This window comes from Centrocercus urophasianus, unplaced genomic scaffold, assembly GCF_019232065.1.
Source record: "Centrocercus urophasianus isolate 14NV4802_14NV808 unplaced genomic scaffold, USGS_Curo_1.0 seq_42, whole genome shotgun sequence".
NCBI lineage: Eukaryota > Metazoa > Chordata > Aves > Galliformes > Phasianidae > Centrocercus > Centrocercus urophasianus.
Genome location: NW_024885000.1, coordinates 2,891,545 through 2,919,268, shown reverse-complemented (window position 1 = coordinate 2,919,268; position 27,724 = coordinate 2,891,545). Strand labels below are relative to the sequence as shown.

The 27,724-nt window shown below is 51.2% G+C and overlaps 2 protein-coding genes across 9 annotated transcripts in view; both read left to right on the top strand.

The window, feature by feature from the left end:
- SRGAP2 (SLIT-ROBO Rho GTPase activating protein 2) overlaps positions 1–12,683 on the top strand; it is an 83,514-nt gene extending 70,831 nt beyond the window's left edge. For 4 of the 5 annotated variants that reach the window (XM_042833557.1, XM_042833556.1, XM_042833555.1 and 1 more), the window contains 4 exons: positions 1,600–1,780; positions 2,177–2,323; positions 4,386–4,713; positions 7,330–12,683. In XM_042833557.1, coding sequence (XP_042689491.1) covers positions 1,600–1,780; positions 2,177–2,323; positions 4,386–4,713; positions 7,330–7,713 — 1,040 coding nt within the window. In that variant the 3' untranslated portion in view covers positions 7,714–12,683. Of the gene's footprint in view, positions 1–1,599; positions 1,781–2,176; positions 2,324–3,484; positions 4,062–4,385; positions 4,714–7,329 lie in introns of those variants that run through there. The other variant, XM_042833558.1, reaches the window with a different exon arrangement.
- A 2,249-nt stretch (positions 12,684–14,932) lies between these two features.
- On the top strand, positions 14,933–25,140 carry IKBKE (inhibitor of nuclear factor kappa B kinase subunit epsilon). 4 transcript variants are annotated; one of them, XM_042833753.1, is made up of 21 exons: positions 15,109–15,278; positions 15,408–15,497; positions 16,114–16,254; positions 16,398–16,527; positions 16,873–17,054; positions 17,371–17,531; positions 17,935–18,045; positions 18,123–18,302; positions 18,425–18,627; positions 19,008–19,072; positions 19,150–19,241; positions 19,694–19,795; positions 20,603–20,678; positions 20,786–20,898; positions 21,152–21,228; positions 21,425–21,464; positions 21,641–21,742; positions 23,127–23,223; positions 23,643–23,755; positions 23,966–24,037; positions 24,544–25,140. In XM_042833753.1, the coding sequence occupies exons 2-21, from the start codon at positions 15,411–15,413 to the stop codon at positions 24,575–24,577; spliced, it is 2,178 nt and encodes a 725-aa protein (XP_042689687.1). In that variant the 5' UTR covers positions 15,109–15,278; positions 15,408–15,410; the 3' UTR covers positions 24,578–25,140. The 4 variants fall into 4 exon arrangements, with proteins under 4 accessions (XP_042689684.1, XP_042689687.1, XP_042689685.1 ...); XM_042833751.1 differs by lacking the exon at positions 15,109–15,278 and having other exon boundaries at positions 15,328–15,497; positions 16,114–16,182; XM_042833750.1 differs by lacking the exons at positions 16,114–16,254; positions 16,398–16,527 and having other exon boundaries at positions 14,933–15,278.
- The last annotated feature ends 2,584 nt before the right edge of the window (positions 25,141–27,724 follow it).

The window sequence follows — 27,724 nt, the reverse complement described above, 5'->3', positions numbered from 1 at the left end:
TATGAATTAAACACGATAAAGAAGCTGGCTCCAGAGGCAAAACAAGCAAGAGGAAAGCAGGAGCCAAAGGCAGATAAGCATGTGCTGTGGGGAGTCTGGAGCGAGGCTGCTATCGCAGGCTGGGAACTCAGGCAGGCCTTGCGCCTGGTGGCCAAAGGCTGATAATGGGATTTGTGAGGCTGGCCACAGAGTTACCTGAATTGTGTCATTTGTGATAATTCCTCTCTGTCTGGTTCAGAAATGAAGGAATTCAGTGCTGGGGGCTCAGTGTGGCTGATGAGGATGCTCTCACCATCAGGTCATGCTCTGTAGAGAGAGATGCTCTCTGGGTGCTGCTCCCATCCCGCACCCTCAGCTGTGCCCCTCTGGGGTGCCCTCAGTGCTCTCAGATGGGTTTACCTACAGACCAGCTGCTGCCTGGTTCTGTGTTGGAAGACCTAATGAAGACCTAATTTTCGAGTGGGTGCCCCCTCAAGGAGTGATGTGCAAAGCTGTGGCTCATGTTTGTCCTTCTGATCCTTTCTGGCTGCAGAAGCATCCCGTAATGTCGATGGAGATCTCAGGACAAAATAGCACATCTCCCTCCTGGAAAAGAACCACAGTTCTGATCCCCTGAGAAGGAGCTCTGTTTCCATGGCTGTTCTAGAAAGCTCCTTTCAAGTAATTAGCAGCTGAAGTCCACTGGGGCCGTGTGTTTGAGCTCATCTCCATTCCCCCAGTTCCAGCCTAGAATTGGAAGCTGGTGTAATACATGCTGACGTTCAACCAATGACAGATTATTATTATTTTAAGTCTTAAAAAATAATCCCCATGAATTTCCTATTGATTTTCCCCAGTGTGTGAACACCCACATTCTCCCTGTGCATAATGTGGGTCCCTCAGGGACTCAGATTAGCGTCTGGCTGCAGACACAGCATGGCTGCAATTCACCATGGAGCTTATCAGCTAGGAGCCATCAGCAGGAGCACGTGCTGTGGCTCTGAAGCAGCTGCACAGTGCAATTCGTGGGTCTGCATAGGCAGCCATGGTGTGGGTGCTGTGTTTTCACTGGTTCCTGCAGCACATCCATGAGCACAGCAGCCTCCTGTGGTAGCAGAGCCCGTTCTCCTGGGCTGGGTGAATCTCATGGGCAGCAGAAGTTTCCTTCTGAATGGCTGCTTTATTTCCGAAGCAGCTTGGAATCAGAGATTTCCTTCCCTTAAATGCTAATAACAAATCCTGCTTGCCAGCCCAGAGGTGTAGTTGAGCTGCCTTTCCAAAACCACCACGTAGGCAGAATTTGTCTTACTGCTCACTTTAATAAGGTGTTAATTTTGTCATTGTCATTTCCATCCGGATGCTTGAATTGCTGTCAGTGGGTTTATGACATAGGAAATGCAGATGTGGCTGTAACACAGAGATCAGATACACCTGAGATTGCAGCATCCTCACGTTGCAGGGACTCCCCTCTGAATCTTTCTGCTCTCTGCTGTCTTAAAGCACTGCTGTCCTGTGTTCCATGCTCTCTTTGTGAACTGTTCTGCAACAGGTACGAGCTGCTGAATGCTTTCTGATCCTGAGCGCTCAGTGAATTCCCGTTTGTTCCTTTCTGTCTCCTAGAGTGTGAGCCCATAGAAGCAATAGCGAAGTTCGACTACATTGGCAGGACTGCACGAGAGCTGTCCTTTAAAAAAGGAGCTTCTCTCCTTCTCTATCAACGAGCCTCAGATGACTGGTGGGAGGGACGCCACAATGGGATTGACGGCCTTATCCCTCATCAGTACATCGTCGTTCAGGACACGTATGTTACACTTCCAGTCCATCTGCGAGATGGGCTTGCCTAAAATCAGGTGTGGAATGGAGTGTTTGTGTCAAGATGTTGGCACTGCGTGGGGAGAGCTCATCCTTCAACCTTCCCTGCAAGGAGGGGATCCTATTGAAACGAGCAGAGCTCCGCCGAGGCGTAGGTGTCTGTTTGCATGGAGGTTTTAAGCTTCAGTGTGTGCAGTAAAGATTTGTTCTGGTGCTGGAAGGATGCAGAGCTGGGATCTGCTGGTTGCTTGCAGAACTCGGGCTCTCTCTTTTGAAAAGATGTGTGATGAAGGGTGCCAGCACGGTGCTGTTGTCTTGTATGTGTTTGAGATTCTGTGCTGCTGCTCCTGTGCTGGTTATGATTTGCTTCCCTCCTCCTTCCTAGTGAGGACGGTGTCTCTGAAAGATCCAGTCCGAAGTCAGAGATAGAAATAAATTCTGAGCCACCGGAGGAAAAAGTGACGGCCAGAGCTGGTGCCAGCTGCCCCAGCGGGGGCCACGTGGCAGACATTTACCTTGCAAACATCAACAAGTAAGGACAGCCTTGTGTTACTCTGTGTAATTGTGAAGGTATTGGTGATGAGTCCCATAAAATATTCCCTTCCCTGAAGAAAGTCAATGAGCGCTTCCCCCTTTGTTCTCTGCTTTTGCCTCTTCCAACTGGCTCGCTTTTTGCTGTCCTCTTTCACTGGTGTGGCCAATGCTCATTTAAAACCCCACTGGCTTCTCTTCCCTACCCCTGAGCTGCCATCTGTTCCTGTTGTCCCAAATACATCCTGTTTTGTAAGCAGAGGAGACCAAGAAAGGGGGTGGAGATGTGGAATTAAGTCCTCGTAACCACGTGTCACCATTCCTCGTTTTGTTCCTCTGCTGTTGTGTCTCATTTACACATTAGTGTTGGGGTTTTGTTCTTATGGGACGTGGGACAACCTTGCAGAAAGCATTGACACACATTGTGTTGATGGCACGCCTGGAGGCCCCATCTTGCCTGTAACATCCTTCCATCTCTGCAGCACTTCTCACCTTGCTTACTAACCGTATGCTCGCAGTGAAACAGCACTTCTCCCTCTTGCTTTAACTTCTGCTAACAAGAAGTTGTTCCCATAGCCAGCAGTCAGCTTATGGGCTGAACTCCCCAGATTTTTATGAGGAGGCTTCTTGATCTTCTGTTTACTTTATGGCAGACTTATCCCCTAAATCCTTCTGATTGATTACTTGTTTATTATGAAAACAAAAGCAGCTCTGGGTATTGTGCAGGGACAGAATCTTAATGTGATAATTACAGTTTTATGATATTTGGAACTATCAGTTAGCTTAACAGGCTTCAGCAGTCCAAGCCTTTAAAAAGGATGTATTTCTGTGAATGCCTTTACGGACTGAAGTCCTGCACTGAGCTCAGTTTACAGCAATCAGCAGAGCTCTGTTGATATCAGTACTGCTGTGTTAGTCTGCATCAGCTTGGGATCCGGGCCTTCTTGCTGTTATTTACGGTGTGAGCTGTTGAAGTGTGCAGTTCCATCAGAGATCTATGCAATGAACAGACCTTTGCTGCAGCTTCACCACCTGCTAGTTTTCGGTAGCGTTGTGTGTAGTGTTTGTAAGGGCAATGTCCACTCCAGTCGTTCTCCCTTTACTAGGGGACCAGATATTTAGCAATAGCAGCGTAAGACTCATTTTGTTGTTTTTTCTTTAGGAATGAATCTTCTGACCTATGTGTGAGCAGACTTGAGCAAAATTAAATCAGATGGTTTCGCAGTGACAGTTGTGCCACCCACTGAATTATTATTTGGATGCCAAAATCCTACTGGAGTTAACACTTTCTTGCAGTTATTCGTGGGGCTGGTGCTATATATAAATGGATCCTTCCCTGTATAATGGATGCCAAGCTTCAGACCTATGGCATAAAGTGTTCTTCCGCAGTGGCCTTTGTATAATTGGAATGGAATCATGCTGTCAGACCTCATGGTGCTGGGGTAGAAACTAAATTGTTTGGACCAGTTTACCCATTTGATGTCATGTTTTGGTTGATCTGTGGCCCCGTGTCGATAACGCCTTATGGTCCTGTTAAAGCAATGAAAAAGAAAGCTCTGTTACCACCAGCAAATATTGGAAATGATTGTTGACCTCAAACTATGGGGTTCTCTGCTTGCCAATCTCTGAAAATAACAACTTGATGCCTTGGGCCGGGAGCTTAGTAGACTTATACCGTGTCCTCCAGTCAAAACATTGTAGCTATGCTCTTCTAATGTAATAAAAACACATCATCAAAACCTGTTGATGGCACAGAGGGTTTTTTTTTTGTTCAGAATTAAAAGATTTACTTCATGACCAATTTAATTACGTTCCATCCAAGCTTTCTGTTTTTGCTATGAATGTGCACAGCTGCCAGACTCCTGTTGTTAGAAGCGTTACATGGAACGGTTTATAACTTCACTGTTTCACAGCGACTCCTAAAACCCTGGGTGAACTTTGTGATGTGGATATCTTTATGTCTCTTCCCATTGTCTTCTGTGTTGTTTTGGGGGGATATCTTCAAATGTCAGCCCGTTACCTGTTCCTGCTTGTATTGACTTGTTTTGCTTTTGTGACTGAAGGCAAAGAAAGAAACCAGAGTCAGGCAGCATCAGAAGAGCCTTCCGTCAAAGTGACAGCCATGGACTAGGTAGCTCAATGGCAGAACCAGCCTCCCCAGGAGCCATAGCCGGTTCCAGACCCTCATCTCAGCCCATTATGAGCCAAAGTCTTCCCAAGGAGGTTCCAGACAAATGCTCCATCAGTGGCCACGGCAGCCTCAATTCTATCAGCCGACACTCATCTCTGAAGAACAGGATAGACAGCCCTCAGATCCGGAAAACTGTGACAGCAGGGAGGTCCAAGAGCTTCAACAACCACCGGCCCATGGACCCCGAGGTGATTGCACAGGTAAGGAGTTGCTTTGCCTTCGAGGCCCTTCTTGAGTCGAATCACAGAGTGGCCTGGGTTGAAAAGGGCCACAGCGATCACCTGGTTTCAACCCCCCTGCTGTGTGCAGGGTCGCCAAGCATCAGTAGTAGATTTGCAGATAGATTTGGAAGTAGTAGATTTGCAGGACGTTGGGTACAGCTACGTGGTTTAATACAAAGTCTGCATTGATCTCCTGTGCCTTCCCTTCTGGCAGTGCTGTATTAACGTGCTCCACGTGAGGTTTAGTCTTTCAGCCTCACTCCGTGCGAGGCACTGAGACTTCTTTCAGGAGGGGAAGATAAACAGCCAGCTCCTTACTCCATAAAAGCTTGGCCCTCTTCTTTATTCATAATTCTGTTTCGACAATAAAAATGCCCACTTCAGAAAGTTGCACGGATTCCAAAGCTGTCAGCAAAAAGATTAAACAATCCTAACTTCAGGACTTGAGAAAAGTGCAGTATTTAGTGTCAATTGAAAGTCCTCCTGTTGGTTGTGCAGACTTGCCTGTGGTTTGGAGGCATATGGAGAAGTACAGTCAAAATAAAAGCAGGCTGCCGAGTTGTGCAGCGTTCACAGTGCCATCTTTATGTGCTTACAGGGACCAGCGTGATTAAAAACCAGCTTTGGACATAATGCTCCTCTAGTTTTCATTACCTGTTTGTTTAGACAAGTGCCTTGAAGTGAGGGCAGGGTACCAATGCACATACAGCTGTGCTTCAGTTTTACAGAGCTCTGCTTTTGGGACTGGCTCCACGTACAGCAAGGAGAGTCTTCCTGTGCAGCTGAAAAGGAATGGTGTTCGTCATACTTTATTCTTTGCTAGTTTTGAGGCAGGATTGCAAGTATTTGCAAGTATTCCCTCTGCACAGAACCTGGTCCATTCCTGCTTTTGGAACCATGGGCTGCCACAGCAGTGACTGCGAGCACGAATGCAAGCTGTGTTTTTGCATCTGTGATTCTGCGAGCAGAAGCAGAACAGAAAATAATTAAAAGTCAGGTTTTGAAGAAGTCACAGCTCCTGGTGGGGGGAACGATGTAAATGTTGCAGATTCCTGTGTTCCTGGTAGGATCTTCCCTTTCCCAACTGTTGGATGTGCCCGCACACGCATGCTTGCCTGTACCAACTGCTTTCAGTATGTGATGCATCTGTCTAAAGCTGAGGAATGCCTGGGTCTCAGGTTACAGGCAGCTCTGGAGACCTGACTTCTTGGCCTCTTTCGGTGCAGAAGTCTGTGGGTTTCTGAAGAGGAGGGGAAGAGTGGTGGAAAATTTAAACTGTGTTCTTATTCACAAGTCGGCAGCGTCAAGTCATAAATAAGGTCTGAATAAAAATCTGTGTTTTGCCCTTTAGCCCGTTTGTTCCAGTGGAGTAATAATGCACAGGTCGAGTCTTCGTAATTCATCGTCCTTCCAGGGCTTTGGTTGATATAAATCAGTTTCTTTGTTTTTTCAATTAAGCTCCAACTGAAGTCATTCTGTCCCTTCCTTCTGAATGTTAAGTCCATTGTTTTCACTGCAGAAGTCTGGGGTGGGAGAAGAAAAAAGGAAAAGAGAGGAGAGGGGGAGCTGTGTGAAAGGCATTTCTCTGAGCCCTACAATATCTGTTCAAACGCCATTTGATAACCATCCCACATTTTCCATGTTTTCCCCTGACTTCCTAAGCAAAATCTGCCTGGCCTCGAGGCAGACTTGGAGGGATCAGATTGCTGTCTCTGGTTTCTTCCACTGTTCTCAGACTGATGTACCTTCCCCACTCCAGCCTGTGCAGCACAGGGTGGCTGAGCCCCTCTGCTCTGAGCTCTGTGTGATGTGGAGGTCCTGACACAGCTGGGAACAAAGCAGCCACTGTTGTTCATGTCAGAATTCTTCTGATGTTCGTGTCAATAACTGTAACGCTCGATAGAATGATGGGGTGCCAGCTGGAACTTCTGCATTTCTGATACCTTCTCTGTTTTTTGGAAACGTTGAAGTTTTGAGTCCTAATAGTGTTATGGGAAGGTAAGACCGCATGGGCAGCAGGAAAGCCAGCAAGGCAGCAACAGCACATCATAGAATCACAAGGTTGGAAAGGACCTACAGGATCATGTAGTCCAACCGTCCTCCTATCACCATTGCTACCCACTAAGCTACTAAACCATATCTCATAGCACCTCGTTCAGAGTTCAGCATTCAGTGTCGGAATCTTCAGCCTCTTCCTTTCCTTTGCATATTTCCTCTCCTAAATCTCCCACAAGAATGGCCCCGTTGCACCACGTGCTTTTGTGTTCGCTGCTGCGTTTTGGGATTGTAGTCATCTCTGATGGCTAAGCAGCAGCTGGAGACATTGGGTTTCTGCAAAGGACTGAAGTCGTGTTAGCAATTACAGTTTACTCCCCAATGGTGAGAAATATTACTCAGTGCATAACTTTATGTAGCATATGTTTGTCTTGGGGCTCACTTTGACACTTGAAGATGACCTTCCAGTTGGCCTGCCAAGATGATCTGAGCGCTGATGTTTACAGAATGAAGGGGAGCGTGTAGTTCTCCAGCACTGAATTCTTCCTACTTATTTACGTGTCTGACTTACTCCATTTCATTTCTCTTTTGTGTTTGCAGGACATTGAAGCTACGATGAACTCTGCTCTGAACGAGCTGCGGGAGCTGGAAAGGCAGAGCAGCGTCAAGCACACACCAGATGTTGTCCTCGATACTCTGGAGCCTTTGAAAACATCCCCAGTGGTGGCTCCCACATCCGAGCCTTCCAGCCCCCTGCACACCCAGATCCTCAAGGACACTGAGCCAGCCTTCCAGCGCAGCGCCAGCACGGCCGGCGACATCCCCTGCACCTTCAGGCCAGTGAAGTCAGTCAAAATGGCCACGCAGGTCAAACCCCCCGCAACGCGGCCAAAGCCTGCAGTTTTCCCTAAAACCAACACCACAGGCCCTGGCGTTGCCTCCTCTGCATCTCAGCAGCCTGCTGACAAGTCCTGTACTGTCTGATAAACTCGATGCTGCTCTGTGGGTCCAGCCGTGTTGTTTCAGATGAAGAGACTGTGCTAAAGACGTTAGAATTCCTATTTAATTGAATCCTGAACTTGTGCTGAAGGTTTGTGGTGAACTGCTCCCTCCTGCTGGGAGCAGACTCAGTGCTAACAGCCTCATCCTGGTGGTGTCCGTAAGGTGAAGCCCTTCGTGCCACGCGTGGGAAATCCAATATCAGGTCACTGTGAAGCTGAGGAGGAAAACAAAACAGCACTGAGTTGGATCTTGGTTTCTCACTGACGCCTTGCTCCAAGCGTTCGGCTGCTGGAGGGAATATTTGGCAGCGTCATGTTTTGAGTACTGATGTAGTGACTTTATATATAACTCCGTGTTTCGTCTATGGCAGGGGAACAGTAGGGTAGGTTTTAGTCTATTGCATGTTTTGGTGCCACTCGTTTTGTGGAGCTTGGACGGGCTCCTCCTTGTGCATTGTTACGACGTCGCCCGCTGGTGCCACTGTGGTTAAGGGTCTGTCTGGACTTCCATGCCATCCCTGGGTTTTGTTTGTTTGCTGCCCCGTTCCTCCCCGCAGGGTTTTTGGTCATCCAGCCTCATCCTTTCGATGACAAGTCATGAAAAATAGTTTCCTCTGGAATACTCGTAGGTTTTGTGGAATGATACGTGATGTGTGTATGTGCAGATATGAACAGATATGTTCCTGGGGTCTAGGAGCGTAACAAAGAGCCCAGTTGTTGCTTATGGACAATCTGGCTGTTTTTCTCCTTGGCTCTCCCATATTTAAAAACAGCTTCATTGTTTTGCAGTGTACTTTTAGCCCATGGGCTGCGATGTGGCGTGTGGGCTGGGGAGACTGAATGTAAAAACAAGCAAACTTCAGAAATCCAGCATCTCCTCTCACGGGGTCCCACTTGGTAACGCACACGTTCTTGTTTTGGTCATGTATCAGGATGGATCCTTAACAGAAATCCCAGTGACAAGCACTGTAAAACTTCGACCACAAGTTCTCAAGCTCTGTATATTCCCTCTCCCCCCTCCCCCCCATTCCTCCATTCCTCACTTCAGGGTGAGCTGCCCTGGGGTCTGCTCTCATAGAGCAGCACTGCTTGGGACGGTGCCATGGCAGCATGCAGATCCTGGAGTGCTCGTGTTGGATGGCTGCCTCTGGAGGACTCTGGACATTGGAATGAACTTTTAGTACATGTATTTATAGGGCAGGCAGCAAATGCTTCAGCCGTCGGCGGGCTGCATGAGCTCCGTTTGTGCTCTGCTGAGAATTGTCCATGATGCTAATTAACACTTATTTAATTTTTACTAAGGAAGGCACGTGTGCCACTCACAGCAGTGAGGAGGAGCTCGTGGTCCTGCGAGAGAGGAGATGGACTGACCCTCACTCTGCGTTGTTCCCAGGCTTTTCTGGGATTTAAAAAGTAGCTGCACATCTGATGTTTTCATCAAGTAAATGCAGGCAAGGGCAGGATAAGAGAAGTTGTTTCCCTCTTCCATTTTATCTTCTGGTTTTAAATCTATAGGCTTCTCACACTTAGCTTCCTTGTGACTGCATTGTCCTGACGATTGGCACTTAGCAATGAAAGAAAGAAAGAAACAAGCAGAACTTCATAAAGAACCGTTTCTTAAATGTACTTTGTCTTGGATTGAAGGATGTTACTCGGAGAAGTGAAGGGGTTTCACTGTGTCCATCCCCACCTGTACAGAAGTCATACAGCTGTATTATGCCCTGCGGGAGGGATCCCCCAGCGACCAGCCAACATTGCTCTCAGGTTCTGATGGACTTCTACCACCAAGGAATCACTTGGTCTTTTGGGGAATAAGAACTGAACTCGCAATTTTTTTGCTCAGGCAGAACTTTCTGGCATTTACTTTACGTAGGGAATTTTTGCTTTTGTTTTGTTTGGTCGCATACGACCGATTACTCTGTGTCAAGAGCAGGATCTCTGTGAAATTTACTTTGACTCATTTGTAATGCCTTATTTTCTTTATATTTTTATGCCTAGCATTCATGTTTCTAGGAACAAGTGTCCAGCCACGCACAGCACATCTGGAGGAGATGCTCTTTTCTGTCCCTGAGGTCTGAACGAGTGGAAATCGAGAGATAAAGACTTCAGGTGACTCTGTCTGTATATGAATTACTGTGCTTATCTCTAGCATCCACAGCTCTGGGACAATCCTACTCCAAGAGGAACATGCTTAGCAGGATAAACTGTATACCGAGCAACTCAACTGGAATTTTGGTGTGCACTGTGATCGACACTTAAACCTACAGCAAGCAATATGGCAGACTGAAGAACTTCTCCTCTTCTGCGTGGCCTGGGCTCGTCCAGCCAGCAGGAAACACACAGATATGGGGGGAACTCGAGGAGGAAATCCGTCGCTCAGCTGCTTCGCTCCGTGAGCATCCCAGGCTGAGCATCATTGCCATCATGGTTTACTGCCATGGGGCACTGGGGAGGTGGGGAAGGAAAACTGGAGGTGTCCACACCGCCCTGCAGAGGCAGCGGGCGTCTGGTGCAGGAGGTGATGGTGTGGGGGAGGAAGGCACGGTGGTTTGCCTGGGGAGGTGTCGCCCTGACTTCCTATCTTCGTGTTCAGAAGAAATATTTGCTCTTCCATGGAAATTCTTTCATGACTTTTATGTAATGTATGTGTCGGATATAAAGACAAGCAGTGTTTGATAACTGGAATAACGTATGTCTGTTTGATAGTGCTTTGTATGAACAAAGGCTTCTTGTTCATCAGATGTTGGATTCGAGTAATCCAAAGCAAAACTTTTAAAATAGGGTTTTAGGTGAGCAGTCTTAATAGTTTGGGAAGCTGTAACCTCTCATGTTTTATTTCCCTTGTTGGGAACTGAGCAGTGTGCTTTCATGGTTGCTAAATTTCTGCCTCTCTGAGGCAATCCAAAGGCTCTCAGTTATCTCTTATACATGTTCTTCATGTCAGAGAAGAACATGTCCCATGTTCTTCAGTGGGACGTGAACCAACTCTCTCACTTGATCTGTACTGGCTATTTTCTTGCAATGAAAATGATTAAATAATTAGAGTGCACTGTGACAGCAGAAAAAAAAAAAAATCCGTGTTATATATGTATGTATTTTGATACCTGTTGAAAAGGAGTCTTTGGGTTTCCTGTGATGAATACCTCATATGTTGAATTTTTTTGGGTTTTTGTTGAATTGTATTTGTTTTTTTGTTCTTTTTTTTTTAAGGCAAGATTGTTCTTGCTCAAAAGTAGGTTAAGGTAACCAAGTTCTCATAAATTTATTTACAGAATCCAAACCCTTCAGAGTTCGGCAAGAAATTCCATCTGTTCCAGTTCCTATCTGGAGTAATATTGAGACCATGGAGGTCTGTGCAGATGGAGTTTGCTGCCTCATTTCTTTCCTCCTGTGTGTCAGAACCTCAGATTCAGTTGAATTCAGCTGCGCGTGCTTTGGGTTTTGCTGAGCGTTTGAGGGATTTTCTTCCAGGTGTCTCTAGGTAGCACTTCAGACCCTTTGCATCCATTTACCTGATGGACTGGAATGCTCTGCGTGCAGAGGGAAGCCTGGAGGCAGGTGGTGGTTCTCACAGTGCGTGGTTTGCTCATCAGGCAGCTGTGGTGATGGAGGAAGGCCCATAGGGACAGCTGGAGGGGCTCCTTGACTGGTGGGCAGCTTGTGGTCCCTGTGCCTGGCAGGATCCGGCCCTGACCTCGTGGAGATGCTCTGCAATGAGCAGATGCCTTTCCTCACTGCTCTATGAACCACCAGCAAGGGGAAAAATGAAACAAAACAAAAAACCATAGGAACCTTTAGGCACTCCCATCACTACCGGGGCAGAATGAACAAACGAGGGCTTTATTTATTGTGAGGTTTTTAGTCGTAGCCTTTTTGTGGGCTCTGCTGGCAGCCGCGGGGCCACGGCTGGAGGTGCTGAGCTCTGATGGGCCGTGCTGAGCTTCGGCTCTGAGCTCACACTTCACCTGCTGAGAACCCTCCTGGATCCGCTCCTGCTCGTCTCTCCATTTCCTGGTACTTGAAACCAATACTTGACCGCAGCGGTGCTGGGCAGGGCTCAGTTCTTGGGGCCTTTGGGTGCACCTGGAGAAGCCAACGCAACTCAAGGCCTGAAAAATGATGATTATATATGTATATTTTTTTTCCTTTTTGTGCTTCCTATAACGTGGTCAGAGACGAAAGCGTCGTTCTTTGAAGATGGGCCAAAAAGAGGCGAGGGCAGCTCCCTGCTGTGCTGATACTTGAGGTACCACGCTTGGTACAGGGTAAACACTGAGCGGTTTGCAATGGAAACAAGAGGAGGATCCTTCACTTAAAGGCACTGTAGTAACTTTATGCTTGAAGTGGACTTCACCCTTCCTTTCTCTTCAGGCGCAGCCCTGTGGTTGAATAAATGAAGTCCAATGGACTTGGACTCGTGTGCGTGTGCCAAACTGCTGGAGCAATACTTGGAGCAGCAGGTTCTGTACCAGACCAGCTCTATGTAGCCAAAACAGGGCCAACACTGAAACCACCTCCGATGCACATTGAACAGCAGCCACGTTATGGTTCGACTGTACTGGAGTAGAAAATCTGACTGCAAAGTCTGGAAACTGCATTCTGTTGGTCCAAAGCTTCAGTCCTGCAATGGACTCTGCGTTGGGGTTTGGGGTTTTGTTAACAGCGGTTGTTTGGTGGGATGGGATGTTCTTGCTTCAACAGTTTCCATTGTTTCATGTCTTCTACACCAATATATATATGGTGTATATATTAAACTGTGTAAAGTTGTACTTTGTATATAGAACTGTACAATATGGAGGTACATCCTTTTTTTTTTTTTTTTTTTCCTTCCTTTTGGTACAGTATTGTACAGTATTTAGGAGTAATATGTGTTGGAAATGTTAAATCCGTACTGGGGCTACGAACTGTATTCATTGTCATTAGCAATAGTTTTGGAGAAATAAATGTTTTGGGTATGGTGGAAACGCTGACCTATGGGTGCCAATGATGTATGGAGTGGGTGCTGTGGGTGTGCCTATGGGTGCAGGGGTTGGAAGGAGAGAAGAATCATCCTCGTGTGTCTGCAGACAGTGCAGCCTTGTCCTGAGTGCTGGGCTGTGTGTCCATCTGCTCCTGCACACACCTACCCAGCGACGGCAGGCATCAGCAGGGCACACACACGTTTCCCTTGCAGTGACCTGGTTTAAAATTGCTTAATCTTCATCGTTTTCCTGGAGAGGATGGGCCTCAAACTGTCTGGGAAAGAGGATTTGAGATTGGGATTATGGATTGGGTCGTTATTGCTGGGTTTGCCCCCCATCTCAGCGTATGTTTTTCAGAGCGGGGTGAGGGAAGTGTGTCAGGGCTTTGTCACGTTGGATTTCCTTTGTTTGGGATCCAAGGAATGAATTATTTACAGTGAGGGCTGATGTATAACCGAGCTGTGCTGGGGTGACCACGCTGTGTCCCCACATCCCTGGGCAGCTGTGGGTGCTCCTCCTGCACCATTCCATCCCCAGTCCTATGGTTGGTGCTTGGGGACACAGCAAGGCTGCCAGCCCAGCCCCGTGTAACAGCAAAGGCAGCTCCTTATAGACTCCCCGTTGATTTCCAGGGGATGCAGCTGCACGTTGGTTGGTGCTTTTTAAAATTACATGCAGTAGGAAACAGTAACGGGGTGATGGCCTGGTAATGGGGTGACAGAAACAGAAGCTTTGGGGCATTAACCCACTGGCCTGGAGGTGGATGCTATAATCCTTTAAAGCCCTCTGATCCCATCCGTGCTCGCTGTTGGGGCATGCAGCCCTCCCACTGTTTGCATGCAGCAGAGCAGAGCACAGCTGGGATGCATTGCTGGGGCTCTGCTGCCATCAGCTGGTGTGAGCAGTGCACAGTGCTGAGCTGCCACGGGGAAGCAATTTTGGGCTGTCATGAAAGCATCAGTTATTTCCTACCGTCGGCCCAACTCGACTCATCTGTCACTTAAAAGTGACGTGTGTGGGTTGGACGTTGGAGGAAAGCTTTGCTTCATGCTTGCTTTGGGGTTTTATTGCTCCCAGAGCCGTTGTTTCACTTTCTCTTCCCTGCTGCGGGGCAGTGATGTGATCTGAGCTCTACTGCCTTTGGCCCTGTGTCACTTTGCAGGTGTGCTGCCCATCAGCAGATCCCCGATGGGTTTGTAGGGCAGCCTTTGGCGTGGTGCAGAAGTGGAGCTCAGTAATAATTAGCAAACGATTCAGGTGCACATTCTGCGTGCAGACCAGTGGAGCACCGCATCCACTTCGGGATGCATCATGTGCTGCAGACCCGAATAGCAGCGTGTGCTGCATTTCACTAGGGGAGCTCCTCCAGACACACATCCTACAAGAATACCTGATAAAGGGGGTGTGGGCTGCTGGGGTTGAGCAAGGCAAAGCAGCAGGAAGCAAGCAGGAACATGAGCCAGGCCCTGCAGCAGCAGAGGACCCCGAGCACAGTGCATCTCACCCTGCATCTCACCCTGTCCCGTGTCCCACCCTGCTCCCACATCCCCCCCCCACCAGCTCCAGCCCTCTGCTGTGCCTGGTCTGTGTCCTGCCTTGCCCTGGGGATGTCCCACACTGTAACTCCGGCCTCTGTTCCCGTGTGACCACATCTATGTGCACGTGGGGACAGCAGTGCTGTGACTGTTTGCTGCCATGAGGAGTCCCAGAGCTCTGACCCAGGGTGAGAGCAATGCTGGGAGCGGCCGGGGAATGCCCCGAATTGTCCCCACTGCCCTCTGCTCTGTGCTGAGCTGGGTCTGTGCTGCTCATGCTGGGGGATGGGTTTGTGGCTGGGGAAGGAGACAGCGGTTTTGCTCAGTTTGCACCTGCTTCCTCTTTGCCAGTTTTGGGCTTTATTTGGGGCGGTTTTACCTGGGTGTGAAGGACTCACAGCTCTGTGCCTTTGGCTCCTGCAGTGATAGGAGCTGCAGTGCTGCCGGCGCTGGGGTCTGCAGGAACACCCCCAGGGAACGTTAATTGATATCCTGTGGTCTCAGGGTGACCCATCTCCTCCCAAGGGCTGCAGGCTTCCCCATCACAGCCCTGCAGCACCCACGAAGAAGCACAGCACTGCAGCCTGCTGACATCCCAACTCTCGATGCTGTGCCCCGTGTGGAGGACACAAAGAACAGCGGTGACTCCACAGAATGGCACAGAGGGGACCACGCAGAGCACTGCTCAAACCCTCCGCCCTTACCCCTGGCTCCCTGCTCCATGCAGCGTTGCACGCTGGCCATGCCCAGCACCATTGGCCCTTTCCAGCCCTGTCCCAGCTGCCTGTGGATGGCTGCAACTCTGGGAATTTTTTTTCTCAAGCAGGAAGCTGAAGCATTTCCTCCTCCAGCCGCAGCCGATGCTTGCAGAGCGAGTTTTGCAATCCCGTGGGTTTCTGTTCTGCAGCGGGGAGGTGCCTCTCTCCACCTTGCAGCTCTCTCCTCCCGTACTTTGTTGCATCCGCCGTTGTTGCGCTGCCGGCCCCGACAGGTCCCAGCGAGCAGCGGGGTTTGGCGGAGCACGGAGCAGCGTCGCTGCCTCCCATGTGCAGGTAGGAGGAGGGCAGTTGTGCTGTGCCTGCAGCTGTGCCGTCCCTGCGGCTGTGCTGTGCCTGCGGCTCTCCCATGCGTTGCCGGCAGCAGAGGGGAGAGCAGCGGTGACGGCGGTGCTCCCGGTGCAGGCGATGCAGAGCACCCCCAATTACCTCTGGAGCACAGACGACCTGCTGGGCCAAGGAGCCACGGCCTGCGTCTACAAAGCCCGCAGCAAGGTGAGGAGAGGGGGGGGGGGGGGACATACGGCCACCCCAGGGCAACCAAACCCCCGTGCCCTCCTGCTCTGTCAGTACCAGAGCTGCTTTGGCTTCATTTCTGTTTTCCCCTCTGTGGCTCTATGGGATACAAGCTAGTTTTGGGGTGAGCTCTGTGCTGTGCACTATGCAGTGCTGCTCCCCCAGGATCAGGGTGGGGGGGGGATGCCTGAAGTTCTGTAAACCCCCAACTACGGCCATTTGCATGCTTCATGCAAACACTGCCAGCGCTGGGATGGAGACTCACAGCCCTGCTGTTCTGTGATCTTTGTTCAGTAAGCGCGGGGCAGAGGTGAGTTGGGAGCAGCAGAGCACAGCAGTTGGATGCCCCCACCCCACTGCAAACCTCTGACAGCGCTGCAGAAACGTGCGCCCCCTGAGCACGTGGGTGCAGGGGCAGGAAGCAAACGGAGCGAGCGGCAGTGTTTGCTTTTGCAATGCAGGAAGCCGAGGCTGCCTGTCAGAAAGCAAGCTGTGCTCGAGTATTGTTGGCACCCAGAGCAGCAGTGAGGCTATTGGTGCTGTTAGGGATGGGGTGAGCCATCGTTCCCTTTTCCTCTTTTTCCTCCTTGCCCAGAAATCAGGGGAGCTGGTTGCTGTCAAGGTCTTCAACAAAGCCAGCTACCTGCGCCCGCAGGAAGTGCAGGTGCGGGAGTTTGAGATGCTGCGGAAGCTGAACCATAAAAACATTGTCAAGTTATTTGCAGTGGAGGAGACAGTAAGCAGGACTGGGACCCTCCCTCCTACGCTGCTGTGTCCAAGCAGAATCCCAGGGCCCCACTGATGATGGGCGACTGGTCTTTCTGGGGGGGATGGGAAGGTGGCTGTACAGCCAACCTGCCTTTGCTCTGCTCCCCGCAGGGCAGCAGCAAGCAGAAGGTGCTGGTGATGGAGTACTGCTCCAGTGGCAGCCTGCTGAGCGTCCTTGAGGACCCTGCCAACGCTTTTGGCTTGGCTGAGCCCGAGTTCCTCGTGGTGCTGCAGTGCGTGGGTGAGCAGCATCTCTGTCTCAGAGCCGTTGGGATTGAGGTGGACATCAGGCACTGGGACTAACCTGCGTGCTTGGAAAAGGCACCGCTGGGTGGCTGGGGAGTGTTGGCTTTGGGGAAAGCCCACAGGATTTCCCTTTCCAACAGCTTTGGGAATGGGCTCTGCCCCCACCGCTGACAATTCAGAGCTGTGCAACCCCACGCGCCCCCTGCTCCTCCCCGTTACCCAAAGTCCCAATTACTGATGTGATCCCCATTAATGTGCAGCCCCCTCCCTGGGGTTTGTCCCCACCTCTTTCCTTCTCTCATTTATACAAACACAACTGCTGTTTCCCACCCGTTTCCAGTGGCAGGGATGAACCACCTCCGTGAGAACGGTGTTGTGCACCGGGACATCAAACCTGGCAACATCATGCGCCTGGTGGGGGAGGACGGGCAGAGCATCTACAAACTGACTGACTTTGGTGCCGCCCGGGAGCTGGAGGATGATGAAAAGTTTGTGTCTGTCTATGGGACAGAGGAGTACTTGGTGAGTATGACCCCGAGGTGTGCAGGTGGACAGCATCCGTCTCTCCATCCAACAGTGAGGCGCTGCATGGAGAGAAGCAGTGATGCTCAGGGCCGCTTTCAGAGGGGCTCTGCTTTTTTGCAGTGAGCTCTCAGCTCGTAGCATCACAAGCACTGTTTGGTGTCGAGGACGTGGCGCTTAGAATCATAGAATCGTTAAGGCTGGAAAGACTGCTAAGATCATCCAGTCCAACATCAAGCCACCTCCACCATCAGGGGCAGTTTTGATGCCACCCTGTTGAGCCTGGTAGGCAGTGATGCTCTGCTCTGTCCTGCAGCATCCCGACATGTATGAGCGTGCTGTCCTGCGGAAGCCACAGCAGAAGGCATACGGGGTCACCGTTGACCTATGGAGCATTGGTGTCACCTTCTACCACGCTGCCACCGGCCGGCTGCCCTTCGTGCCCTTCGGGGGACCCCGCAGGAACAAGGAGACTATGTGGGTACCTGGTGCAGGACAGCACTGTGTCCCTTATAGCTGCATCCCTTAGAGCCTAGGGGTAAGTTAATGATCCCATATAGCCTAGGGGTAGGTTAATAACCCCATATAGCCCTGAAATAAGGTAATAATGCCATCCAAGCCTGCAAGGCTTGCAGTGCAGCTCCAGGCTGCCTGCAGAGTGAGGACCACACGTGCACATGACAGTAAAGGACATGTGTTCCATTTACTGTGTTTGCCCTTTACACTCATCCTCGTGGCTCTGAGGTGAAGCTCCTCAAAGAGAAGGCAGCATTCAGAGAGGCGTGGAATTTTTTCACTCTTTCTTGGACTGTTCCCTCCCTCCGCTCTGCGTTCTTGCTGTAAGCTGTGCCTTTCCCCATGCCTCCCTGCTGCACCCCAGGTACAAGATCACCACTGAGAAGCCCCCCGGGGCCATTGCAGGCGTGCAGCGACAAGAGAATGGCAGCATTGAATGGAGCTACGAGCTGCCTCTCACTTGCCAGCTGTCAGTGTGAGTGTCCCCATGGGGTCCCCTGCGTACGATCGCAGCAATATAGATGTTCCTCTCACCTCCTCTTGCTGCTGCAGGGGGCTGAAGGATCAGCTTGTCCCCATTCTGGCCAACATCCTGGAAGCAGACCAGGAGAAATGCTGGGGCTTCGATCAGTTCTTTGCAGAAACCAATGACATTTTGCACAGGATCGTGGTCGACGTCTTCTCCTTGCAGCAGGCGTCCTCGCACCGCATCTACATCCACTCCTACAACACGTGAGGGTGCCCAGCCAGGCTGGGTGGGTTGGGGGGCTCAGCTCCTCCATGGCCTTGGTGCTGTTTTGCTACAAGAGGACATTTGCAGTTCAAGAAATCTGAGTGGTTTTTTTCCATTTCAGTACCAGCAAGTTTTTAGATGCTGTCTTCAAACAAACGGACATAGTCCCTCACCATCAAGAATATTTTTTTGAAGGCCACCCATACGAGTTGGACCCCAACCTCCAAGCCCATAATTTCTGCAGAACAGCCCGGCACAACCCTCTGACCCTGCTGAGCTGTGCTGAGCAGCCAGAGGACGTGGTGGGCCTGAGATACAGAGACCGTGAGTACTCCGTCTGAGGTGCATTGCAGTGCCCCCCATCCAGGGCATGGGGTGGGCACCATGAAAGGTTCGCTTTGATGACCACCACCCTGCTGGGCTCAGGGGCAGCAGGGTTAGGAGGCTGCAGGGTTATTTTTTCCCTGAGATTGTAGCATGGGTGCGATGCTCTGCTCTGCAGGCGGCTCGTGCCTTCACCCACCTCTCCAAAAACACAGATGCATGGAACGGCTTGGGTTGGAAGGGGCCTCAGAGGTCATCCAGTTCCAGCCTTGGAGAGCTGCCCTCAGCCTCGGGCAATGCAGTGCTCCAGTGCCTGAGCAGCTCTGGGATTTGTTGGGATGTCCCTCCTGAAGCTCTCTGACCGCTCTCCACCTTTCCAGCGGCTCTCGACTTCCCCAAGTTTGTCTCCAAGGTGGACGTGGTGGCCGACTGCAGCGCTGCCAAGGTGGGCAGAGGAGGGGGGACGTGGGGAAGCCCCAGCAGAGTGGACACAGCCGCCGTCCCCATCCCTTTGCTTTGCAGAGCGCGGTGGGCGCCGTGCACCAGGCGCTGCGGATCGCGCAGGAGCTGCGGCGGTGCCAGGAGCTGACAGTGCGGGGGCTGCACTGGGTGATGTGAGTGCTGGGCGCCCCTCTGCTTCAGTGGGAGTGTTGTGTTGAGTTTTTGGGGGTTCTGTGGCAGGCGGTGTTGGAGCCCTGTGTGTGGAATGGACGTGTCAGGCTGGGAGGGGACTGTTCCCAAATGGGGACTTGGTGTTTGAGGATATTCCTACCCAAATTTGCTGCTTTCAAGTCAATTTTTTCCAGTCTGGGAGGTGCTGGGAACACGTCATCATCATCTTCCTCATTAGGATTAATTATCACTGTGCATTTTCCCCACTGCACTCATTCCCTTTGGGCAGGAGCTCCTTGCTCTGCATCCTTGCTCCCTGCAGGGCAGCATCCTCACACCCAGCACTCCTCCTTTCTTATTGCACCCAACTCCTTGCTTTTCCCTGAGTCGCACGAGCCCTAAAGCTGATGGCATAGAGGGCACACGATGCACTAATCACTTTTTCTCCTGACAGTGGCAACCTGAGGTCTGAGTGCTCAAGGGTTTTGGAGCAGAGGAGAGGGGTGCACGCGGTGCTCTCTGGGCTGCAGCTGATGGAGGGGAAGACCCGTGGGCTGTAAGTGCAGGGGGTTCCATGGGGCTCTTACAGCCCACGATCCCAGAGTGGGAAAGCTGCCTTGGGGTGCTCCCAGCCCTCCTAAACCATCTGCAATGGGATGCCCTTTGTGTCCTTTATAATTTTACTTCTTTTGTACCTTTTATGTCATTTTATGTCCTCGATACTCTTTGTGTCCTTTGTGTCCATCAGAGGGGCTCCAGTAATGGAGCATTGTCTCGAGGAGCCTGGGGCAATCCTTGCCCTGTTTGGCACCCACCTCAATGCTCTGCCCCAGGCAGAACCAACCCCATAATGTCTAAAATAATCCACGCTTACTCTGCTTTTTATTTTGTTGTTGCAGTGCAAAGTGCCTTGCTGCTGGCTTGCCTTCCTTTCCTCTTTTCAATTCAGGAAGCTTCTTAATTTCCGTTTCATCTGAAAAGATGCAGACACATGGTTCCCATTGACTTCAGTTGAATTCATGTAGTTCCAAGGCACTGATGCTGCCTCTGGATGCGGTGCTCACCCATCCTTTCCAACAGGGTCTGGATTGGGCTCATTTCTGCTGGCTTCAGCAGCTCACACCCGTACCAGCTGCGGGAAGTGGCAGCATCTTGAATGGCATGGAGCCAGCTCACAAGAGAACAATTTGGGAACAGATTGCACACAACCAAGAGAACTCATACCAGCCAGTGCTTTGCATCGTGTGGCTCCGATTGGGTGCCCTGAGCTTCCCCATGGAACTGCTATATGTTCTCCTTGCTCGGGTGATGGCTTGTTTTCACTCCTGGATATTCAAGATGGTTCTGTTTCGGCTTCCTGCAGGTATGAGGCCGTTCCTGGGGGCAGTGCACTGCCAGCCCTGAAGGACGTGGCTGCAGTGAAGATGAGGCTGCAGAGGGTGAGCAACCAGGGGGGAGGGAGGAAGGAGCACCCATGGGTGCGGGCAGCACTGGAAACAGTCGTCCTCACCTCCTATTGTCCCCCATCTCCCATTGATCTCTGCAGGTGGCAGAGGAGCTTTCGCAGTGCTCCCACAGCATCTTTGACATCCAAGGGGCTCTGGATGGGATGGTGTCCGAACTGGTGCAGCATGGGCAACAAGCTCATGAAGACAAAAGGTTCGTAGGTACAAAGACAGTGGGTTTGTAGACATGAAGAGAGCGGTTTGTAGACACAAAGACAGTAGGTTTGCAAATACTAAGACAAAAGGTTTGTGGATATAAAGGCAATGGTCTACCCAAATGCTCTACCCAAATCCCCATGGCTGTTTTCAGTGTGATTTTGGGTTGAGGTGTGTACGTTGGGGAGGAAACCCCAGTCTCACACCCCCTCCCATTGGCCTCACCCCTCCTTGCTGAATACAACTCACAGCATCCAGCAGATCGAGTGCTGTCTGGAGAAGATGCAGCTCATCTACAAGCAGTTCCGCAAGGCCAGGACGTGTCCAGGTGAGTTTGGGGCACTGAGCTGCAAGAGAACAAATGATTTCCCTTTGCTGGTTTATATTTCTGTGCTGTGAGATTAACCCTGGGGACTGCTGCTCTGAAGAGCCCCTGTGCATTATAGGATCACCCAGTGATTGGGTTACAAACCCAAGAGGTGCAGAGCTTGCTCTGATGGTGCCCTGTATCTTTCCTCCCACAGCACTGGGCTACAATGAGGAGCAGATACACAAACTGGACAAGTGAGTGGCACCACCCCACCCTTCCAGCCCCACACTGGCATTGCTATGGCATCCCAGTGGGATGCAGCATGTCCGTGGCTCATCCAGGCTGAGGAAGGACAAGGACATGTGGCTCCATGAGGAACCAGTAGTGTTCATTTCCATGCCCATTTTCCTGTTCATTTTTCCTCTTTCAGGGTGAATTTGGGGCACTTAGCCAGGAAGGTGCTGCTCATCTTCCAGGAGCAGTGTGCACAGCAGTACCAGGAGGCTCTGGCCCTCCATGGCAGCAGGGTGAGGTATGGATCCAGCTCATGATTTTGGGGCCATTGATTCGGTGTTGGGATGGGGCCATCCATCTGATATTAGGAGGTGGATTGGGCTGTTGATGGGCTGTGGATGTCGGGCTGTGGATGGGGCCATTGACCCGGTGTTGGAATGGGGATGGGGCCATCGATCTGGTTTAGGGCTGTGGTTGAGGCCATTGATTGGGGAGTTGGACTGGATGGCCTTTAAAGGTCCCGTCCAATCCTAAGGACTCTGTGATTCCTGATCAGTCTGGTGCTGGGATGGGACCATTGATTTGACACTGGGCTGTGGATGGGGTTGTTGACCTGGTGTTGGGATGGGGATGCAGCCATTGATCTGGTATTGAGATGTGGTGTTGGGATGGGGATGGGGCATTGATTTGACACTGGGGTGTGAATGGGACCATCGACCTGGTGCTGGGATGGGGATGGGGCCATCGATCTGACATTAGGATGTGAATGGATGGAGCCTGTAGAACTGCTGCTGAGGGACTCATAAAGTAGCAGTGAGTCCTTAGAGCAGCAGCTCAGCTTGACCATGAGCAAACCTTCCCCATGTCTGCTCTCACCCTTGTGCCACGCTCTTTAGAGTTTGGGGACAGCCCCATTCCATGTAAACATGCAGCTTCTTTCTTGCAGCCACACTCCTTGCAGCAGGGAATGGTTGTTCCATCAGGAAAATGTTGCTATTGAGACAAAGAGATCCACTTGTTAGCAGTGCCTTTCTGTTAAGTGGTGTTTGGGGAATAAAGCACAGAGCAGGCTGCCCTGCATTGCTCGAGCACAGGAGCAGAGAGCAGGGGAGGGGAGGGCAGCTGCTGTTTCCTGGGGTATTTTTGCCTGTTTTTCCATCTTTAGGCAAAATGCACTGTGAGTCACGACTGGTTCTTTAAAATTAGTTTCACTCCAGCAGTAATTGCCTTGTTTTGAGTTTATCCCTGAGCATTTGTGGCGGTGTGGGTGTTTTCCTGGGGAGCAGAGCTGGACCATTCACCTGAAATATTCTTCCCTTTTTATTTTAAGGGCAAACCAAAGGGTTTTTTTTATACAACTGTGTCATTCCTGGTGCACTTCACCCCGAGGCACCCAGCATTGGCAGCAGCAGCCCCAGGGACAGCACTGCACTGTGGGCAGCAGCAATGCTCCTGAGCCGAATCCCACTTAAAGCAGCACTTTCCCTAATTAATTAGTTTGCTATTAGTGCTGTTTGGAAAGCAGAGCTGCAGCCCTAATTACAACACCGTTGCGACTCATTTGCTTTCCTTTGGGATTTTAACTCGGATCCGGCACAGTTTGCAGAAAGCGGAATTAAAACCACAGAAATATCAGTTTGACCAACATTGACCAGGACGTTTGCTCTTGTTGCCCTTCCCAGGAAGGCCTGTGAGATAAAGAAGCACCTGAAGAGGCTCAGCAACCACATCAGCACTTGCAGCGTGGAGGCCAGCGAGTGCCAGGACTGCCTGCAGCTGGTGGGTGCTGCAGGGTGCAGGGTTTGCAGGGTGTTGGTGTTGTATTTGGAGTTTCTGGCCTTTTGCTCAAAGGTTGGAAGTTTGCTTTGCCCCACTGAACAAAGCAATGGTTGGATGAACCCCTGGCAGTGCCACTCTTGCTCCAAAACTGGAGCTGGGGAGTGGGTTTGTGCTCAATAAGGAAGCTGCCATCACAGAAAGGCTGAAGCATCGCCTCTGGTTGTGGTGATGGATTACCTGACATGCTGCAGCAGGGCTGGTGGGTTGGGTTGGGTTGTTCTGTTTATCCTGAGGAGTGGGTGAGCTGGGTGTGACCACGTGTGCGTCATTGCCCTGAGTGTTTTGTCACCCTGGGGTAAACACGGAGGGCATGCACGCGAGCAGCTCGTGTTTGAGTTGTATCCTCTCCATCTCTGCAGGCTTTGGACAAGTTTCTGCAGACAGTTGTGCCAGAGAAGCACAGCCTGGCCCTGGTCCCTGCAGTGCCTTTGCCTGTTCCCCTAAGCCAAACGCGCCAGGAGATGGCTTTGCAGTGAGTATTGGGGACAGTTTGTCCGTGGAGCAGTTTGGCACTGCAGAGCTGGTGTGGGGCTGGGAAACTGCGTGCAGCCCTGGGCAATGCCCTGGTGCTGCCAGGTGCCGTCCCAGTTCAGGGAGAGGGAATGGGGGCATCTCCTGTGCTCCTCTGGGGGATCGAGGAAGCTGAGCTGTCCCTGCTAAGGGCTGGGCTGTGTCTGTGCAGGATGCAGGAGCTGCTGGAGCAGATGAAGTCAGTAACGTGCGACCTCCAGTTCAACAACGGCATCATCGAGCGGTGAGTGGAGCACTTGGAGAGCCCTGTGTTCTGCACTGGGGCCGGGCACTGAGCACAGCCACAGCTGTCCCAGCAGCAGCACACCTGCATCACCCTCTGACAGCAGAGAGAGTTTGTCTTTTTTGGAAATTTAAGCATAACCCCCTGCAAATGCTGTGCAATGCCTGCCATCTTCTGTGCAGCCCTTTCCCTGTGCTGCTCCGTGCTGCAAAGCTCAGCATCCTGCTGCTGGCACAGCTCCTTGGGCTTCTTCCTCTGCATGCTTTCTCCCAGGGCCTTAATGCACACCAGCAGTCTGGTTATGTGTACCAAAATCTCAGAGAGTTTCAATCTGGATTTTAAAAGAAAGCCATCAGTGTTTCACCCCAACCTTGTTTGTGTAGGACTGAGTGCGGTGCTGCAGCACATCCACGGTGAATGCAATAAAGGAAGAAGGGAAGAAATTACAGAAGCAGCCCAGGGTCAGCACTGCCTCTGTAACCCCAAACTTTGCTCTGTTCCCACAGGCTCAGCGGGGCTGCTCCTGCTCCTGGGGTCTGAGCAAGGTGTGTTTGCAGCTGCAAAAGATAACAGGGGATCACTGCCAGCACCACAGCTCCTGCACCATGCACTGCTCCAACACTGCCTTGGTGCTAAAGCAGCTCTCTGGATCCTACCTCTGTGCTCCAGCACCTTCAAACAGTTCTCCAGCGTTGGGTGGCTGCAAGCCTTGAATATTTGATGAGAAACTGATGCAGCACCAGGTTTTTCCCTTTTAAAAAGCGCTCAAAGGACTCGATGACTTTCTGACTTCTCTGTATCCCAATGTCAGTTGATGAGGAGTATAGACAGAGAAATTTTCTTTTGCCTTTTTGCCTATTTAGGGAAATTCTATTCTGGCTCTGCTCACTGAGCCCAGGGCAGGATGGGCTGCATCCAAAGGAGGAGATGACAAAACTGGTTCCAGTGCTGTCGCTGCCCTTGTCACCCTCCTCTTACCCTTGTCCCCAACCCCAGCTCAGCCCCATCCCAGCACTGCTGATGGCTGTGGGCACAGGAAGCTGGGGGAGGTTTCTCTGTTTTGATGCATTTTTGTAAATATAACTGAGATCTGTCAAAAAGAATTGCTTAACGTCTGCTTCTGCCTTTAATTTGCAGGGTGAAATAGTGCAGATGGCAAGGCTGGGCAGCAGCAGGGACGGGGCCAGGAATGGGGATGGGGATAAGGGAACCCAGGCAGGAATTCAATGGGGTGTCTGAAGCTGCCCTGGGCAGAACACCCCTCTTCTTCTCCATGGAATGGCACAGCTGGGAAGCACACTGCTCCCATCCCACCGGAGCCCAGAGCTCTGTTATCGCAGGTATCTGTTATGCTCCAAATTTCAGCCTGGTTTTGGCTTTTACAAGAGGTCCTGGATTCTTCTGGTTATTGCTGAGTCAGTGCTGAAGGTCCCAGCAAAGCCCTGGGACGACTCCTGCAGCCCTGGCTCAGGGTTCAGCGATGCCTCTGCAAGGAGAGGCCAGGCCATGGTCTGGGCAAGCCGGTCTGACTCAGCACAGGGAGGCTCAGCCTGCCTGCCTGAACCCATCCCTTGGCATCTGGCTCTGCCCTTCACCCTCCAGTCCTCTTCCCAGTATGTTCTCTGGAGGTGAAATGTGCCAGCTCAGCCCAAAGCCTTCAGCTGAGGCTCACAGAGCTGCTGAGCTGCGGGAGCTCCAGTTTGTCCCCAGCCCAGGGCTATGATGGTGCACAGAGGGAGAGCAGCACCGCAGAGAGGCAGAGCCCAGAGCTGCTCCTTGCATTGCATTCCCACATTCTGTTGGGACACCTATAGGGATCTGATATAGAACAGCTTCCTTCTTGCTGCAGCTCTGCCTGGCTCTCAGCACAAGGGGAGCAAGGCACACAGCACACCTCAAAGGAACAGGGAGCAGTGGCTCCAGGCTGTCTTGGCTTCATTTTCTTGTAGGAACAGGAGCATCAGGAGCTGCCCCTGTACAGCAAACCACTTCTGAGTGGTATTTGGCACCAAATCTGTACATTCCCATTCATTTTAATTGTAAAAACCAACATCCCGACTGCCAAACCCAACCGCTCGCTGTGCAAGCAGTGGAGCTGAGCCACCTCTTAAAAGCTTCTCCCCTGCAAATTATTTTCAAGGATTCTCCCAGCTTTACAACCAGCATTACATTGAATCCAGGTCCAGCAGAGCCGTGCTGATGTGGACCATGCGGGTGTTTGACCTGGAACGTGTTTGGCTCCAAAAGAAAGGATTTATTTCTTGGCATGCACCGAAAGGAAGAGCTGCTAATAGCCCTTGTCGTGCTTCAGCTGCCATAAAGCAGCAGCTGCAAAGAGGACTCCCATAATCTAAATAAAACAGAGATTTTCTTGCCAGTGCTCATCAGGATTTCTTCCCCCCCCCCCTCCCCCCTCAAATTATTAACTCTGGTCCTAAAAGTTTCCTGCACTGTCAGAACTGAATGCTTGCTGAGGAAGCAGAGAATGGCAGTGAATCTGCTCTATCTCCCAGTCTGGGGGGAGCACAGAGTAAAGCATCAGACTTTGGGGAAACCATTTACCCAGGAACAAATCTGCTGCTCTTCTCATGCAGAAGTAGAGGATGCATGAAAGTGAATCAGGATCCCGAATGGGGAAGGAAAAGACCTTCCAATATGAGTCATGCTACTTAACAGAACAAAATCGGGATTTTCCAAGCTGTATTATTGCTCCTTTAGTTTTAAGCTCTTATTAGGGATTGCCTATTGCAAATGTCTTTTGTAACTCAGAGCCAGATCCGTCCTTCAAATTAAATTCCTTCAAAGGGATTTAAGCATCCTTGGCTTATCCTATCCTCGGAAACTCGCTTTGTCTCTGTCATCAGACCTTCGGTGCAGCACCTGATCCAAGCACCCCCATCTCTGCACCCCAGAGCACCCCCACCCCAAAAGCAGTGCAAACGGGCGTCCTCAGAGCTGCAGTGCTGAAGCCTTTGCAGAGCGACTCCAAAATCTTCCCATCATATTTTCCCTTTCACTTCTCCCATAACCACAAAAGCCTCATCGTGGGAGAGCTAATTGCTTGGGCTCGCAGCCCTCAGCATCACTCCGGTGCCCTGCTGTCGTTTCAGAGAGGAAAGGTAATTTGTTCCAGCTGTCCTAGAGCCTGGTCCATGCGCTGCTCTATGCAGGAGGGTCTGCGCCTTCAGCTCAGTATATAAAGCAGCACCTGAGAGGTGATCTCACTGCTCTTGTAGGGGCAAAACCGGGGATGGGATGGGAGTTGATGGGACGCGATGCTGCTGTGCTCCTGCAGTGTGCGCTCAGGACAGCTCTGCGCTGCACGCTGCCCACCCCGTTTGCAGGACCAGAATTAGGGTGATGTATGCACGCGACGGCCCCGCTCCCGAGCAGAGGAATGTCCCGCGGGGAGAGCTTTCACAACAGCGTGGATTGGGATTCTATGGGGAAATTCTAAAGGGAAATCTTGCGGGGAAAGGGAGGGGTGGGGAAGGGAAGTTGGGGAAGGGAAGTACAACCGCGATGGATCCCATGGTAGGAATCGCTCCTCCGGGAGGGTCACCACGAGAAGATCCCACGCCGGGCCGTTCTCCGCACCACCCCTTCTCCGTATCTCCTCCCCAGGGCGGCCCAACGCGCCCGCCCTCCCGGCCACACCGCCCTCCAGGAGCCCGCAGCGCGGCGTTC